The sequence below is a fragment of the Theropithecus gelada genome, chromosome 12 (genome assembly GCF_003255815.1).
Source record: "Theropithecus gelada isolate Dixy chromosome 12, Tgel_1.0, whole genome shotgun sequence".
Lineage (NCBI taxonomy): Eukaryota > Metazoa > Chordata > Mammalia > Primates > Cercopithecidae > Theropithecus > Theropithecus gelada.
Genome location: NC_037680.1, coordinates 65,036,460 through 65,054,780, shown reverse-complemented (window position 1 = coordinate 65,054,780; position 18,321 = coordinate 65,036,460). Strand labels below are relative to the sequence as shown.

At 33.7% G+C, this 18,321-nt stretch overlaps 1 protein-coding gene across 5 annotated transcripts in view; it reads right to left on the bottom strand.

The window, feature by feature from the left end:
• The window catches only part of GULP1 (GULP, engulfment adaptor PTB domain containing 1), a 307,929-nt gene that overhangs the window by 72,393 nt on the left and 217,215 nt on the right, over positions 1–18,321 (bottom strand). For 4 of the 5 annotated variants that reach the window (XM_025404712.1, XM_025404710.1, XM_025404713.1 and 1 more), the window contains one exon: positions 2,027–2,098. The exons of the other annotated variant lie outside the window; for it this stretch is intronic. In XM_025404712.1, the coding sequence (XP_025260497.1) occupies positions 2,027–2,098 (72 nt within the window). The remainder of the gene's footprint in view (positions 1–2,026; positions 2,099–18,321) is intronic. 5 annotated transcript variants of the gene reach the window in all.

Genomic DNA, 18,321 nt, shown 5'->3' with positions numbered 1-18,321 from the left:
GTATAAAGTAAAGTAAGTAATATAAAATAAAATAAATTATAAAATCACATACTGAATTATATAAATTTTTTTAAAGCAGTCAGAATTCATATGTTACAGAAAAATAAATAGGAAATTAAAATGGAGATGTGTACGTATGATAAAAGAGCAAGTTTCTTTTTTTCTTTTTTTTAGTAGAGCCACACCACCACCTACTGGCCATTTCGAACCAGTAGAGCCGGGTTTGACATTTAAAAAATATTCTTAGTATACTTTGAATTGTAGCTTCTGACCCTTGACACACACAAAAAAGCAAAAAATAAATAAATAAATAAAAAGTATTGTTTTATTCATTATCATTCGTGTATGAATCATTACCCTTAGATATACTTTCCTGATATACAAAATGTTTGCAATCAGCACAGTAAAATTGCTTATTAAATACAAACTTATTTTGGAAGATATTTGAGAAACAACAGCTTCTATAAACTAGTGTGCATTTTTAAACTATACTACATAATTTTTTTTACCTTATTGTAGGTTACATTCTTTTATTAACAGAGTACATTTCTAAACATGCAACTCCACAGAAATACATATACAATCCTTCAAAAATATATGTAAACTAGCCATTGTTTAGAAAGCATTTAATTTCAAATATGTCTTTACATTTGATCTATTCATTATTCAATTGATTTTTTTTGGTTTTCGATTTGGGTTGACTGAACGACCTACAAGGCATAAAGAAATACTACGTGTAAATAGCATTGTTCTTTCATAAAATATTCTGATTGAAGTTGGATTCATGCCCAGAATTTGCAACTTTTTGAAAGCATTTAAATAGAATCCTATTCTAATGTTGTCCATAAACTGTGAGCCCTTTTAAATCTTCTTTTGGATTGATTAAAACTATTGGCCAATAAAAGGCAAATCTAAATTATTACCTAATGAACGGTGGAAATAAATAGTTGACTAATCCACTTTTTTCCCAATTGGGAGCGATATTATCTTGGGAGTTTTCAGTATATTTACTTAAAAGGATTAGTAAAATATTTTCATATAAAATAAAATGGATAAAATATTATTGACCTTTATTTCTTTACCCAGAATAGAAGCCATGCCAATTCAATTATTTCTCATTTTAAACACAGAGTGGATTCCACCAGATATGACATTCTCAAAGCAAAGTAATACCATTTAATGTCTCTGAGTTTGCCTGGCACACTCAGAGGTCTAACCCTCCTTTAGAATAACTGGATGGTCCCTAAACCAAATAAAGTTAGAGAAGGGTTATTTCTCCAAAAATGTGAGAGCGACTATGGAGAATAACATTAATTGTGTAAAAAAAAGTAGCACTATATATATTTTCTTATATGATAAAGCTGAGAATTCTGTTGAGGAGTTTTTTTAATTTTAAAATCTCAGTGAAACAATGTTCTTCGAGATGTGGAACAATTAGAGAAACATGGTGTGTGGCATCTTATATAAGATTTTCTCAGGAAACTTGTTGACTAGGATATGTGGGGTTGCTTATTAAATGTCTTTCTCTCCTCTCTTAGTTTCACCAGTTTCCCCATGGCTATTTATGGACATTGCTCAGATCCTGTTGGACTTGTAGATTAGGACATATTTAACAGTGTCACTGCAAAATTCTGGTTGAAATCAACTCTAACTCCACATTTTTAACTGGTGGATATTATATCTTAGCCTTTAAATACAGTTGTTTTGCTATTACTAGCTTTTCATTTGGGACATAAGTTCACATTATCCAAGCAAAGTAAAGGCAAGCTATAAAACAAACATTCAAGACACACTGCCATAAAATATTATTTTTAGAAAAATATGAACAGTATGCCATATTTTAAAAACAATTTTGTGTATATGTTTACTATTAAAAATGTTTCCTTGATATGATTACATTTCTTCAATAGTTCATTTTTAATAGGGTGAAGCTATACCTGCAACAATCATGCTTTGATCTCCTTCAATCTGCTGAAAACGTGACAGAATCAACGTACTTGTAAATTATTTGAAGGGTTTTCCCTACCTTTAATTTCCTTACAGCATCTCTCACAACTTCTGTTCCTTTTGGCTGTTCCACTTCTGTACTGCCAAGAAACTGAAAATGGTCATTTGTGAGACACAGGCTTTCCTACATCATATATCATTGCATCATGTTGAACTATAAGATTGCATAATAGAATGGTTTAATAGTAATGTAAACTCACGTTTTAATTAAATACAAATATTATTTTATATTATATCAAAATATAAATAAACTTTATCATTTATACTTACTGTTAATCAAAGTTTATTTTTAAAAACATACTTGTTTTCTAAATATTTTACTTGCAGATTTTTACTGGAAAGAAAACTGAAGTTATTTTATTAGGCCCAAGGGAATAACGTTGATCTCAACCGTTAAAATTTAGTAAACTTATTAGTAATTAAAAATTATTTTTCATTCAAAGTATGTAATTGTATTTTGTTACTATATTTAACATCAATAGTAAATTTCAAAGTTTATAATTTCAAGTAAACATTTTTCTTTGTTTTCCACTTATGAGACTCATCTAACATGTAGAATTTAAAATACAAGCTTCTTTTAATAGCCAATATATACAACTAAGTAAAGCTATAGTTAGACTAAAGAAATAAAACATACATGACCTACAATTTTACTGTTTTAAATAAACCTGCAAGTAGTCAGTAAGTGATATGGTTTGGCTGTGTCCTCGCCCAAATCTCAACTTGAATTGTAGCTCCTGTAATTCCCATGTGTTATGAGAGGAAATTGGTGGGAGGTAATTGAGTCCCAAGGGTGGGTCTTTCCCGTGCTGGTCTCATGATAGTAAGTCCCATGAGACCTGACGGTTTTATAAAGAGGTATTGCCTTACACAAGCTCTCTTGCCTGCTGCCATGTAAGACATGATTTTGCTCTTCGTTCGTCTTCTTCTGTGATTGTAAGTTTGCTGAGGTCTCCCCAGCCCTGTGGAACTGTGAGTCAATTAAACCTCTTTCCTCTATAAATTTCCCAGTCTCGGGTATGTCTTTATTAGCAGTATGAGAACAGAATAATACAGTAAGTGTGTTTAGTTAAAACCTGACCGATCCATAAAAAGAAAAAAGTTTCATAATAATTATCACACTGTAATAAAATCTCTACCTTGGAGAGATATAATACCTCCTAAACAGAAGTCTAGCATCACTAAATGTTCAATATCAATTAGAATTGAAATATAGAGGTTTTATTCTAGAAAAATGTCTATATACAGGGAAAACAAACATTAAATTCATGAAGTATATGTAATTTTCCAAAGACTTTTTCTTTGTTCTTGTGACATACCACCAATTATAAGACCAAAGAGATTCACAAATTAATCACTTCTCCTATGTATAGACATAGGAGAATATGTGTTTGTAAACTCTACATTAAAGATTCCATAAGTGGAATCTTTTTCATGTATTAACTTACAGAATAGAAGGGAAAATATAGTAACGTCATTTTATCTCTTATTCCTTCCTTCATTCTTGAAAAAAAATAACCACTAAAGAAATTAGAGTTTTGATTTTCAAAATGGGCTCGCTGCACAACTGGCATGAGAATTACCTAGAGAGTTGGTTAAAATGTAAAAATATATGTTCCTTGGTCAAATAAATCATAATCTTTAGAGGTAGGGCAAGTGAATTATATTTCTAGAAGCACTGCAAGTGATTCCTTGTACCAAAGTCTAAAGAACAGAGTTAGAAACAGTTAACAGGCCATGCGGATAGTGGAAGGTAGGTACAAACGTGAGTTGAAAATACAGGCAATAACTGGTGTTCCCTTTCTGAAGAACTAATGGAGGATAGAGAGTAAAGCTCAGTTGCACTGAGGCAAAGAGGAGTTTCACTTTTCAGATTCTGTAAGGTACAACAGTTCCTTTTCTTCTTTTTCTTTTTTAGATGGAGTCTCGCTCTGTTGCCAGGCTGGAGTGCAGTGCTGCAACCTCGGCTCACTGCAGCTTTCGACCCCTTGGTTCAAGCAATTCTCCTTCCTTAGCCTCTAGAGTAGCTGGGATTACAGGAACGTGCCACCACGCCCATGTAATTTTTGTATTTTTAGTAAAGACAGAGTTTCACCATGTTGGCCAGGATGGTCTTGATCTCCTGACCTCATGATCCGCCCGCCTCAGCCTCCCAAAGTGCTGGGATTACAGGTGTGGGCCACCACGCCCGGCCAACAGTTCCTTTTTCTAATATGCTTCAACTATATCAAATTGTTAACAGGCCCTAGATAAGATATCAACAGGCTTTCAGTTTGCCCCACTGTGACCTGAAATTGTTGGTTGACCAGGCATACATAAAAGACCAAGTGAATGAGAAATTTTAAGCTGAAAAAGAAACGAAATCCTGCTACCAAGATCGGGAGACAGCCAAATCTATTCCTGACACCAATGGAGCTGTCACATTTCTCCAGTTTTGGATGAGTGTTTTCAAACTTGATTGAATGACAGAATCATAGGGGGCGCTTTAGCCAGGTGCAGTGGTTAGGATATGGTGCTTTAATAAGCAATCTGTAGTTTCAGCTACTCAAGAGTTTGAGGCAAGAGATCTGCCTGGGTGCAGGAGTTTGAGGCCAGCCTAAGCAACACAGTGAGGCCCTGTCTCAATTAAAAAAAAAAAGAGAGAGAGAGAGAGAGAGAAATAATCATATTGGAAGCTATAATCTTATTACCAATGCCTGCAAGTCTGATTTGACTAGCCTGGGTCAGAATCAGGCCATCTATATATTTTAAAGCTCCCTAAGTGATATTAATGTGCCACCAGGTTTGAAAAGCACCATTTCAGATCATCCAGAAAGGAAGAAGAGTTCAAGTAGCTGAGGAGGATTTAACATAATAGAAACTATTTAGTTCTGAATACATCCCTGGGGTAAACTGTTCTCAACTTCTCTGAATTTATCATGTCACTGTGATTAGGGGATGGTCTAGTAGTAGCAGGAGCAGAGGAGCAAAGGTGGATCCTGTATGGGGAAGTAATTATTGAACTAGAAGAAGGAAAGGTCTGGTGTGTCAGTAATAGACTGTAAGTTTTACTGGCAATATTTCTGAAGGAATATTCATACTTCAGCAGGAATGGCATGAGTCAAAAGTATTATATGCAAATAAGGCCATAGGGGAAAAGTATGGAAGAACTCCAAGTATATTCAAAATGAATCAACCTCTAGCTGTGCTCCAGGAACATTTTAACATGTTTCTTTCACACTAGCTTTAATGAAATCCTTTGAGTAATGCGACACTGGGAGAAGCCTTGAGTGATGGTACGTATTAAAATATATCTTAATATGGAGCACTCTACTTAACCCAACTTTTTCTTATGTAATGTTAGAAAACCTATATGACAATCATGCTAAAACTGAAAAAAAAAGTTTATTCCTTATATTTCCTGTATTTTTTTAATTATAAAAATCATGATACATAGATTAAATAATTCATATTTATATGCATTTCTTACGCCTATCTAAAAGATTTATAAAACTCTTAGATATGAGGTAGCATGTTAGAACAAGCTCTAGATTTAGAATCTGAAGATGTTAGAAAAGTCCCCGAATTTCTGCCTTGTCTGACTCTTTTGAAAGACAGAGATAATAATGCTGTTCTTCTCTCCTTATAAAATCATTCTAAAGACCAATTGCAATAAGAGATGAAAAAAAGAAAACCTCTTTAAACTGCAAGGTGTTCATGAGGGATTGCCATTCCCTTATCTGGTAATTGTTAGGGGAAGATATTAGGGTTTAGTGGACACAACTGGTGCCTGTTCAGTTCTCCTGGGATCCACTTTATCAACTCAGAGACCCATCTTCCAGTTTCCACATGCTTTGCTGGTAATGACTCACACTCAAGACCTCCAGAGTATTCCTTTTGGGCAACGAAGTCAAAGGCACCTTGCCGGTATTGAGAGCTAGAAGCATATGGGAGTTGTTGTTTTTTTTTAATCCCCCCCATACCCACACCACCCCATCATCACATTCCTTAGCCAACGACTGACTTGGCTAAGGAAAGTAAGCCAAGTCAAGTTTTGTACCTCCACAAGTTTTGTGGAGGTACAAAAGCCCAGCTTCTTTGTTTGGAGGTGAGATAAATGCTAAGGTATAATGTTATGATGCAGAGATTACCATGGAATTAGGCTAATGCTGTGGCTCCAGCTGATGTCTACTCTTCCTTCATTTCTTCTTCTTGCCGGCTCTGCTTTTTCTATTCATTTACTGATTTCTCCTGGGAGCACCCTCTTAATAAATCAATGCACTTAAATCTTTTGCCTTGGGGTTTATTTCTGGGAGAAACTGGTCTAAGACACTGGTTAAAGGCTTAAATGCTTACATTCCAGGGACATACAGTCTAGTATATAAACCCATAAATAACTGTCCTAAGTGCCATCAAAAGTCTTGTACAAAGTATATGAACTTTGATTTTTATCTTTTCCACTCTTCCTGGTTTCTGGAGGGTGACCGTGACCAGGGAATTAATTCACCCCATTCCAACAGAAGAGTTGTTAACTAGCTGAAGAATTAGCAAAATGCTAGGCATGGCTGGGAGCAGAAGTGAGTCACCTAACTGACAAAGATACTAAGCAGAAGTCCACATGCAGAATTGAAAGATCCTCTAGACTCTTTTCTCAGCCTGCCTCCCAGGATACTAGCTGCTAATCTTATAAGCCTCCAAGCAGAAGAATTTTTCCCTGAGGAAAACAGACCAAGGAAACCAAGACAACCTATGCTGACAGTTAACGATTCCATGTGAAATAGGTGAGTCACTTGATCAGTCGGCAGATGACAAGCCCTTCTCAAGTATACAGAACCGCCAGTTGGCTTTTGAGTGAGTCAATCTTAAATATCAAAACACAGCAAGTATGTGAACATATTCGAGAAAAGCCTCTCACATGAAAAGACTGGGGGGAAAAAAAACAGCAACAAAAGGAATGGTTAGAAAAGTAGAGGGAGTGCAAGAAAAAAAAATGATGGTTAATACTCTACAGTCAATATAGATATACTGTATTCATAATAAAACCAGAATGCTAGAAAAAGTAGCACATAAAGAACAAAAGAGAACTGACAGAAATTTAAAAATATGACTCAGGCAATTAAAAAATCATAAGAATATTAAAAGATAAAGTTAGAAAAAATTACAAGAAGTAATTATTAAATGCTTACAATGTTTCAGGTTGTATTTTAGGAGTTAAGAATATAGCAGAGAGGTAATACATTCATTAATTAGCTATACTTCAAAACATACAAAATAAAAACATACAATGTTATCTGTTAATTAAAAAATAAAATTAATATTTTATTAAATGCACTGAAAAAACAAATTTCCCTACCCTTATGGAACTTACATCCTAGTGGGCGAGCCAAACAATATTAATATGAATAAGTGAATTATATGGTACTTTAGAAGTGATGGAAGTCAGAGTGTGTGACTGTGTCTGTTTTCTGTGTCATACCATTTTAAACAGGATGTTCAGAGGAGATGTCACAGATAAGGTGAAATGTAAAACAATCAGAAAGGTAGATATTTGGGGAAATGTAGGCCAAGGAAGGGAAACAGAAAGTGCAAAAGCCAGATATTTAAAATGAGATACAAACTAGAACAATTGAAGAATTGGTCTAGAATTGTTTTTCGAAATTTGGTCCCAGGACTTGTAGCATCAACTACCATAACTAGGAAATTATCATAAATACAAATTATACTCAGTCAGAAACTGGGAGTGAGGCCCAGCCATCAGTTTTAATATTTTCTACAGGTGATTCTGATGCATGCCTAAAGGTGAGAACCTGTTTTAGGAGAGCCAACATTAAACCAAATAGAGTCCTAGAAAGAGAGAAGAGGAAAAACTAAAGGATAGAACACTATCAATCACTTTCCCAGAACCAAAGGTATAAATTTTCAGAACCAAAGGTATAAAATTTCAAATTAATGTTATATTAAGGAGTGAAAACAAATATACAAGCACAAATAGGCTTACCATCAAAATACTAGAGATTAAAAAAATCAGAAAAGATTCCAGAGAGAAACAAACAACAAAAAACAAAACAAAACAAAACCCAGAAATATGAATGACATCAGATATCTTCTTCATATCAGCAATAATGGAAGAAAGTAACTTCAAATTCTGAGGGAAATGATAATTTTGAACCAAGTTTCCAGGCTATGAGGAAAGAAAAATTCATACTGAGATGTGCAGAGGCTCAAAAAACTGCCCTGCCATGTCCCAGTTCTCAGTAAGAAAAGAAGGAACTAAAATAAAACAGAGTAATGAGCCCAGGAAACAGGGCAGATATGTCAGGAGGGTGTTGATGGCCACTACAAACATGGTGAATAAAAGCACAGCAGTACGACAGTTTATCCAGAATAGCACAAAATAATAAAAGACAGGAAAGCAAAATGCAGTCGCTTCAGTGAGGCTTAGGAGAAGAGCTAGAGAAGGTTTTGTTTTTTAGTATTTTCATTATAAATTTTGGAGAAATATTTGGCTATTTTAAATGGACATAGATTATTTGATAAAATAAAAATGAAATTAAGCCCCCAGAAGGTGACATGTTAATTTTGCATATGCTCATTTATTCCTTAAAATATTTTTGAGTATTTAATATCAGTCTAGCATTTACTAAGTGCTGGGTAGAGATCAGGTCCCTGTATTCATGGAGGTTATCCTAATGAGTGTGTGTGTGTGTGTGTGTGTGTGTGTGTGTATCTATGTCTATTTTATGTCTAGATCACAGACACACATATTATATTTTGATCACACAGATGGACTGGGCAGAGTGTGGGTAATATTTAAGAAACAGTCGTCAGTTCTCTCTAAAAAGGTGGCATATTAATGAGATGTAAGGAAGAAATGAAACATACACTCAAGCATATTGAGGTTAACATGACTCTGATGTGTTCACTAGAGATACCAGACTCAACAATTGAGTATACAGCACTGGAGCCTGAGGAAGAAGAATTCTGAAGAGATCATGTGGATTAAGGAGATCCTGGCACGAAGGTCTCAATGGAAGGCTGAGAGATTGAAAAGAGTGCCAGAATCCTGGGTCCTCAGGTAGCTGCCATATTTCAGAGGGAGATGGAAGAGAATAATGCTGCAAAGGGGAATAAGATGAGTGTTCAAGGAAATGGAAGGGGAATCATGCAAGTGAGACATTAATACTCCTGAATAGGGTTGCCAGATACAGCAAATAAAATTACAGGATGTCACTGATGGTGGGAATGTAAAATGGTACAGCCAATCTGGAAAAAAAAAAAAAGGCTTGGTAGTTTAATTTCAAACTAAACGTGGACTTACCATATGATGCAGCAACTGCACTCTTGAGTATTTACTTCAGAGAAATTAACACTAATGTTCAAGTAAATGTCCTGTACGGATGTTCATTGTAGCTCTCTTTGTAATAGCTCAAAATCAGAAACAATCTAATTGTCCTGCAATGAGTGAATGCTTAAACAATGGTACACCTATACCATGGAATACTACTAAGAAATAAAAATGAATGAATTATTGATACACAGGACAAGTTAGATAGATCAAAAGGGAATTTTGCCAAATATAAAAAGGTAATCCCAAAAGGTTTATTTTTCATTACTATTTACCTAAAAGAGAAATACAGGAATATTTCACTGACAATCTCTTAAAAATGGGACACTGATATATTCAACATTACTTAAAATTGTGTAAAAATACTCATTTTTATGTTTTGCAACTTTATGTCTTAATTCCTCCATGTGAGAAAAAAAAAAAATTAGCAATGATGAAAAAAGAGTATAATGTTTCAGACTATTTTGCTTCATACAATTAGATTCAGAGTGTTATTTTTCACTTTGGCAAAGAGCAAAAGAAAAAAGTTACGTGCTGTCTGGCAAGTGATAATTGTTCCTGCATTTTTTTTTTTTTCTTACTTAAAATGCTCAGGGTTTTATTTATTTATTTATTTATTTATTTTCTGTACAATAAATCCTCACTTAACAGCATCAATAGGTTCTTTGAAACTGCAACTTTAAGCTGAAGGACATATAACAAAACCAATTTTACCACAGGCTAACTGATATAAACAACAGTTAAGTTCCTACACCATATTCTGGTCACAAAACTATCACCAAACTTCTAAATAAAGACCGAAATACTTCTAATGTTAAACACCAAAATAAATGTGAGTTATACATACATTTAAGAAAGATCAATAAAAACAAGTAAGATAATTATTTACTCAATTATTTTAGATCAGGGTCCCAGGTGGCAGGAGCCTCGCCTGATAGCTCTGGGACGAAGCTGGAACCAGCCCTAGACAGGACGCCACCCAGTGGCAAGGCGCATTCACACACACCCACACTCAGAAGGGTACCATTTAGATAGATCAGTTCACCAAACCTGTGCATTTTGGGATATGGGAGGAAACAGGAGTACTCAGAGAAAACCCACGCAGATATGGGGAGAACCTGAAAACCCCACACAGACAGTAGCCCTGGCTGGGAACTGATTTTTTTTTTCTCATCAACCTTATAACCAATAACATGGAATAAAACATTGAATCAAAGAGTGTTATTCAAGGCCCTGCTGTAGATCCAAATAGACAAAATTTATTTTGGTAAATTTGTTTTAAGAAATATCAGGCCATAGTTTACATAAGTACAAGTGTGTGTCTTGCACAGTTGTGCGCTTGTGCCTGGAAAATGCAATAGGTTTTTCTGTTTATTTATGAATAAACTCTTTAATTTTAATATTAATATATGCTCACTTAAAAAAATGAGAAAACTCCAGGAAAATGTATCAATGAAAATAAGCATCAACTTTTACCTCATAGCCAAGAAGTGACTTTGTTAAAAATATTGCATATTATCTTTTCAATTTACATTAAAATAAAAGTGATCGGCCAATGACAATATTAGGCAAACCTAACAAAAAACCCTCATCAATTACTATATAATTTGGCATTATTGTGTAAATACGCAGGTATATCTATAAGTGATTATATCTATATATATTGAACTTTGAGATTAAAACATTGAATATGACTCCTAAGCAAAATGGACAGATAAGAAAGATATAAAACACAGATGGGAAATTTAGAATATTATATTATAAAAAGTAAGATGTAGTCAATTGATGTAAAAATGTTTTGTGTATTATTAGTCTATATAATGAAAGTTATAAAAACATGGCATATATTTTGTCAGATTTTAAAAACTAGTAAATGTCTTTTTTAAATCTATAAAGATTTTGATAAATACAGAACAAATTTCTGATACTATAGACATAATTTTATATTCAACATAAATACTCCACCCCATATATCTCTCCACTCAATGTATATGAATACTTATTGTTTAGGCAGATGTACTCAAAACAGGCATTTTACAGGCTGCAGTCTGCTGAAATTAAATCTACAGAAATGTTATCAAACTTGCTATTGTAAACAAAGTATTTACCTTGGTGACTCTTAAAATGCTAGTAAGATATGTTGCATTTGGTTAATATTTTCCAAAATTCCTATAATTATTTTTCAGACAGTTAATATGAAACAAAGACTTCTCTTTTAAGCTAATTTCCACAAGTGATGTCTATATTCATTTCTTCCATTCTTTCACTGTATTCTATTATGCCTACCATTAGCATTTTACAACAATGTGTGCAAGTTTGAGGATTCCAACCACATTACCAAGTATTATTCAAAATGGAAGATTTTTTCACTTGAAAGGCTAAATAGTTGTTTTATAATTTGCTTCTTTGCCAGTAGAGAGCAGTGTTGGACATCATATGGACTCATTTATAATATCTGCTTTCTTTCCTCAAATGTTTCAGAATCACTCTATGAATAATGTAGGATTGTTTTTAAATATCAAAAAAGTAACAATTAAATAGCTAGAGAGTTACTAAGTCTAACTGCTATGAAATTTGAAGGTATTTAACACACAAAGGACATCATTTATAACAAAAATATCTGGAATACACATTTTATGTATAGTAAATTCAAAATATGCCAATTTTATGTAGATAATGTTTGCTACAGAATTACTGTAAAATATTAAGGGAGAATAATTCCTACTTTTTATAATATAAAAGTTTTATCTTGCTTCAAGATTAATAAATATTGGTGGCATAACAAGGAATATTCTCATTATTTTAAAAAATGCATATATATCTTTGTAACCAATGCTGCAGAGCCTCAAATATGATAGGACTAATTTTCTTTGAAGCAATTTGACTCCATATGTGCAAAAAAAAAAAAAAAAAAAAAAAAGGAAAAGTATTTAGGCCTGTTAGCTACTCAACTGTACCCAGAAGATAAGCTATATAAGAGTAAGCCAATTTAATTTTATAGCCTTTATTTGGCTGACTTGCTATGGTCCCACTGCCAAGCAATATAGGAAAAGCCATTTTTAAAAAGCACATCATAACAGTCATTTGCTAAAGCAGGGTCAGAATCAATTGGATTTAAACTTATTAATCAAAATCATAATCCTGAAAAAAACTAAAATAGATCCACCAACAAAAGGTTATACTTTAAATTTGAAATTAAATACTCTAAAAAGGTCATCCTTTAAAGGACAAGGAAGTTTTGATAGAAAATGTTTAAAATATGGACTGAGTATTAAAAAGTCGACATTTTATATTTTATTTAATATTTGTTCCTCATTTTATTATAACAATTCTTTATTAAATTATATTTGTTCTTGTTTTACATGGATATAGGGTATATTATTTTTATAGTCTCTTGTTTTAAAACCCAGTTTCCATGTTTAAGTCCAAACAAGTCTACTTGCTATAAACAAGAAACTGTGTTCATTGCTCAGGAGGCTCCCCCACCGAGTTTGTACCACACGGTCAGACTAAGAAGCAGCAAGTTTTTGTCCTGTCTGTGGAGTCCCTCCCATACTCAAACATCCTTCACATCTGAAGAGCGAGACAGGTGAAGTAAGTAGGGCATTTATCTGTATTGCTATCAACAGAAGTGTTATAAAAATAAATAGGCATCAACTTGAATAGAAAACCAAAAGCATGGGATTTGGAGCCAGGCAAGCTTCACAATCCATTTCTCACTAGAGAATCACATGATTATAAAACACATTTTTGGGCTGTGGAAATATTCTCATGTAACTTTCATTATTTTACAGATGTGAAAACTGAGGATCGAACTGAGGATAATATTACTTATCTATGCCACATCCATTTAGCTAGTTAAGATTTATGTTATATAGTTTCTATTGTGACAGTGGTTTAAAAACGAAGGCAGTCAAAAGAATATTCCATGTACTTTACAATCAGAGAAAATGAGTTTCCGAATACTGATTCCACTATTTTACTCTACCTTTCATAGTCTCACTTTCCTCATTCATAAAATAGCGAAAAACTCGGTGTTCTTGTGAGAATTAAATGAGAAAATACAACCAGCGACTAGCACAGAATGAATATTCAATGAATTTATGCTTAGAAATAAAAATGAAATAATAACAACCACATCAAGCAAATAAAAAGAGCCAACCCACCCACAATGAACTGCAAAGTAAGAAAGAATAAAGACCCTATTTTAAGCCACTAAGATTTGGGTTTTGGTTCTTGAGGCAGCTACACTACTTACCAACACATACGCAAGTTATTTTTTTTTTCCCTCAAACTGGTATTGGTTACTTTCAAACATTTATTCTTCTGAATTCCCACTGTAATTTAATTTAATTTATTTTCAATTCTCATTGCAATTTAATCAGATTTATATATAACATGAGACAAGTGAGATTTTAAAGATACCTACACATATAATATGTCTCTTTGTGAGGGTCTTTTAAGTAAGTGTTTATTCTGTTTCTTAGTGAGGCTGAGTATATTTCATGCTAAATATATTCTTAGTTGCTTTATAAGTTTTGGTAAGTTAGATTATTTTTCAATTCTACTTATAACAATATATTGCTATATAAGGAATGTTTACCCAGTATGTGGTAAGCTTACCAAATACTCTTAAGCCTAGTAGTATTATTTTTTAAATTTAAGTGCGCTGGAATCCAATTATCAATAACAGGAAATATATCTTTTTCCTTTTCAATATGGTTACTAATTATTTAATTTTCCTTGATCACAAAATTAGTTAAAAAGCAATGTTGTGCAACAGTAATAATAAGCATCTATATTTCATTCTTAATTTTCATGGAACTTACTTAAGCTTTCGACTATACAACATACCAATCATTGTTCTACTTCATGTTTAAACTTGCACAAAATAATCTTCCCAAATGTACTTATGTGCCTGAACACTAAATATATTTATTTGCAGAAACCCCTGACATTTCAAGTGCCCTCTGAGCTCTCTTGAGCTAAATTTATCTCTTATTCTCCCTTTTGGAGAGAAGATTCTTTAAATGCTCTAGCACCCCTCATCTTTCAGGGCTTACCATTCACAGGACTTCTCTGAGATGCTGGATTATCGTTATCATTACTATGATCATCATTAGTATGATTTCTATGTCCTAATCCATTTCAAAAATAGTTATTGTGCATACTCTATGTATCAGGTCCTGTTTCAGACATGAGGATACATCAGTGAACTAAATAGACCCAAATCCCTGACCTACTAATGCTGCCGTAGGCTACACGCGCATCTTCAATGACCAGAGTGCCTTATTTTTCTCACAGGTTCTTTCAATCCATTCTACCCAAAGCCTCGTTATTTGAGAACAAACAAATCAACTGCAACAAAAAGCTTTCAAATATGCAATAATTGCCACAGCATAGTTTTCTGGCTGTAAGTGATTATTGTTTGTTTTGAACTCTTATGCCATTTTTGAGAAAACCTGCTCCCGTGCTACAAGCAGAACTTCTTTTTCATATTTGAATATCATAGAAAATGAGTGATCATATTAAGGGAGTCTGTTACTCAAACTCTTGTCCTCATTTTTTGTAGAAAAGGAGAAAAATCTACTCTTCAGATCTTGATAGGTTGTGCGTAGTTCTTTTGAGTGAAAAATGAGTGTGCTCTAACGATACTCCTGAAATGCAGATTTATTGATTTCATTTAACAGACTTTCTGTCAATGATTAATATGGCCTGACTACCTCTGCAAAGCATTGCTGTATGCAGAACTGTCATTAGTGTGCTATGAAGGTCAAAGCAAAGAAGGCTGGATCCTGTTTTACCTTCCAAGTTTAAAGATGCAATGCAAGGAAGCGTAAAGAAAATAAACAAACAACAATAACAAAAACCACTCTGACCTGAAACAAATTGAGACAAGCTTAATGTCAGTGGCCTCCTACAGAGGCATTAAGGAGAGCAGACTCTGCACTAGAGTAGAGCTTCTTTTATTCCACAGCTGTTTACTGAACACCTACTGTATACCAGGCACTGTTCCAGATACTTGAAAAGAAATGATGAACAGAAAAGTTAAAGATCCCTGTGGACGTGGCTTGGTGGAACTATGCAAATAAGTTTCAGAGTGACAGTCCAATGAACTTAAGCTTTGAATTCTGGCTCTGCCACTTGCTAGGTCTATCTTAGTGCCACTGAACTGCAGCTTATCAGTTTGTAAAATGTAGATAAATGTCCCCTGTACTTATAAGTGGGCTGTGAGAAAAAAATTGTGTGGGTAAAGTGCCTGTTGACACATAGCAGGCACTCAATAAATATTTGCTTCCAAAAGCAAATGGTGCCGAATGATGTGTCCAGCTGTATATTATTTGGTTCCAGATCCCAAAGTAATGCTAGAATAACAGAGTTTGTGGCTTTTATTCTTTTCCACAAGGGCCATTTTTTTTCTAATTACTTTACAGAGTCAGTATAATTCTATCAGCAGGCTGAAAGGAATCTGCTGGGAAGTTGGTGACTTTGGCTCACTAAATGACAGACAGGAAGACAGGAACATCAAGCATTCACATGTGGTGGGGTCCTGACAGCTGTGGAGTTGGGAAAGGAGTGCAGCGCTCTTTGCGTCATCAATTGGGTCCATCTCACTTTCATCAGTCTGCAATCAGATACAGCTATGAGGTGATCAGCTGTTTCATCTTAGCAGCTAATAAACAGCCTAATTCTCTCTTCCCCTTTTGTAAAAGTGAGCAAATATTCTGCTTCCACTATCGCAAATCAGGCTTTTGTTACAATTAGGCCAATCATATTATACATTTCTAAATTCAGTTTGGTAATTTTGTTTACTTTTTAAATCCCTGTTTGTTTAAAGATAATTTGATTTAGTTTTCTCAACACTTGAAGTCAATTATCACTAATTAGTGCTATTTAGTAAAGTTATGTTAATGCTTCACTGTAATGTTTAATTGGTTTTGTTTGAACCCTACTATATGCCGATTCTATTTGATTTTCCTTGGCCTTTAAAAAAATCAGTGGTAGCACATTCCTGGGCAACTTCTAAGAGTATTTTTCAGCTGCCCTTTTAAATTTCTAATCCTGCTATTATCATAGACCTTTATGATTTTATTGGAACCATTATAAAAATTTTATAGCCTGATTAGTAACTATAATCCCAAATTATATAAATAGAACATATACAGAACTATATTGCAGCATATCACTTTTCTCAAAAAGAACCATACTATCTACTTTTCATGATATATTTAATATATCAAATATTTAAGCTTGGTATTTTCAGACTACAGAACTAGTATTTGAAATGAGCCTTGACTCTGTGTATGTCCATTTATTAACTGAAATATGAACTGTGCATCTAATTGTTACATAGGAATGGTAATTAATGAACTATGTACTTTCATTTATTAATATGTCTGAAGATTAGAGTAAACCACTTACTCTTAATGTAATTTCAGTTCAAGCATTTTGTGACATGCATTTCAGTTCCTTGATAATAATGCAAAATATAAAATACATATACTGACTCAATTCTGAGATTAATTTGATTGTTTTCATTCGAAGTGATACATGCTATTAAAATACACAAATAAGTGAAGTATGGGCAAGAACACAGCATTATAATAGTATTAGAGTCATGCCACTTATTGCATCTCCTTTCAAGGCTAACCTACTACAAATTTCAAAATTATATTTGTCCGTAGAAATTATGGATACTGCTTGCCACATGCAAAATAAAAATAGAAAACAAATGGTATTCTCTTTGCTCCAGAAACACACTCGTTTGGTGAATATTCAAGTGGAAACATCTGCACAAACCCAGGAAGCGTCACTCTATAAAGCCCAATAAATTCTAGAATGGGATTTTCCTAGAGACTCTCAGAGTTACTGCCACTTAATCATGATTAACTCTTTATGTGAAGATAGATAGCATTTTGTAAAGCAGGTAGTTTGGGGAAAGGCGTTTTTAAAGTCCTTGATTACATCCCATTGGAGCTGGAGGGGCCTCAGTTACTAGAACCCCATTGTCAATCTATGCCTATAGAAATCCTGCCAGCAGCCTGCAGGAAAGAATGCAAAGTGGGTGGATGGTCTGGCAAAAGCCTAGGGCAAATGCAGGGAGAGAAAAAGTAACCTTCTCTTCTCTCAACAGTCTTAGCCTCTCCACCGAAAGTCCTTTTGGCTTGCTGCTGTAAACACACTTCCTGGGAGAAGTTCAGGTTGTGGTTGGTTCTTCCCCACATTGATTGAATGTTCAATTTGTTATTAGTATAGCAAATTTGCCAATTTATCATATAAGCCATGGGTAAAACACAAACCCCCATGTAAACACTGATGTTAAGGTGTTTACTTTTGTAAATTGTTATTGTCCTCAAGAACTGACTATGTACTGAATAACAAGGTCAAAGTTTATGTAGTGATGTACAATTTAAGGGGAATCTGTGGAATTATGGAGATTAAGATTTGAATCTGGGCTCTGCTGTTTCTAATTGTTTTGTTATATCTCCTTTGTATTCCAAGCCTATTATTCTTTAAAATAACAGTGGTGATATTTCTGAGGATTTCTTGAGTTAATGAGACAACGGAGTTTGGCACAGTGCTAAGGATTTAGTAAGTTAGTATTTAATAGACTTATCTCACTTATCAAGTGGGAGAACTAAAAGTATTTTATAGATAAAAGCCAAAGAGTATCCCTAAAATTAAATTGTTCCATACTAAATAATCCAGGTAGATTATAGAAAACAACTATAATCAGTTAGATTCTGGCTTTTATCTACTGATTTGAAATCATATAAATGCAAATGAGCAGGAAAAATATATTTATCATTGGTAGTTCTCCCAATAATTTTAATGTCCCATTATAACTCCTGGAATTTAATTAGTGAAAATCTTAAATTTAACGGGGATCATAAAATGAATACTTACATTAGCAAGTATGCTTATGACACTGTAATTAAAATTAAAAGACAAAAGAAGTATATAAATAGGGCACTACTTATCAAATGTTA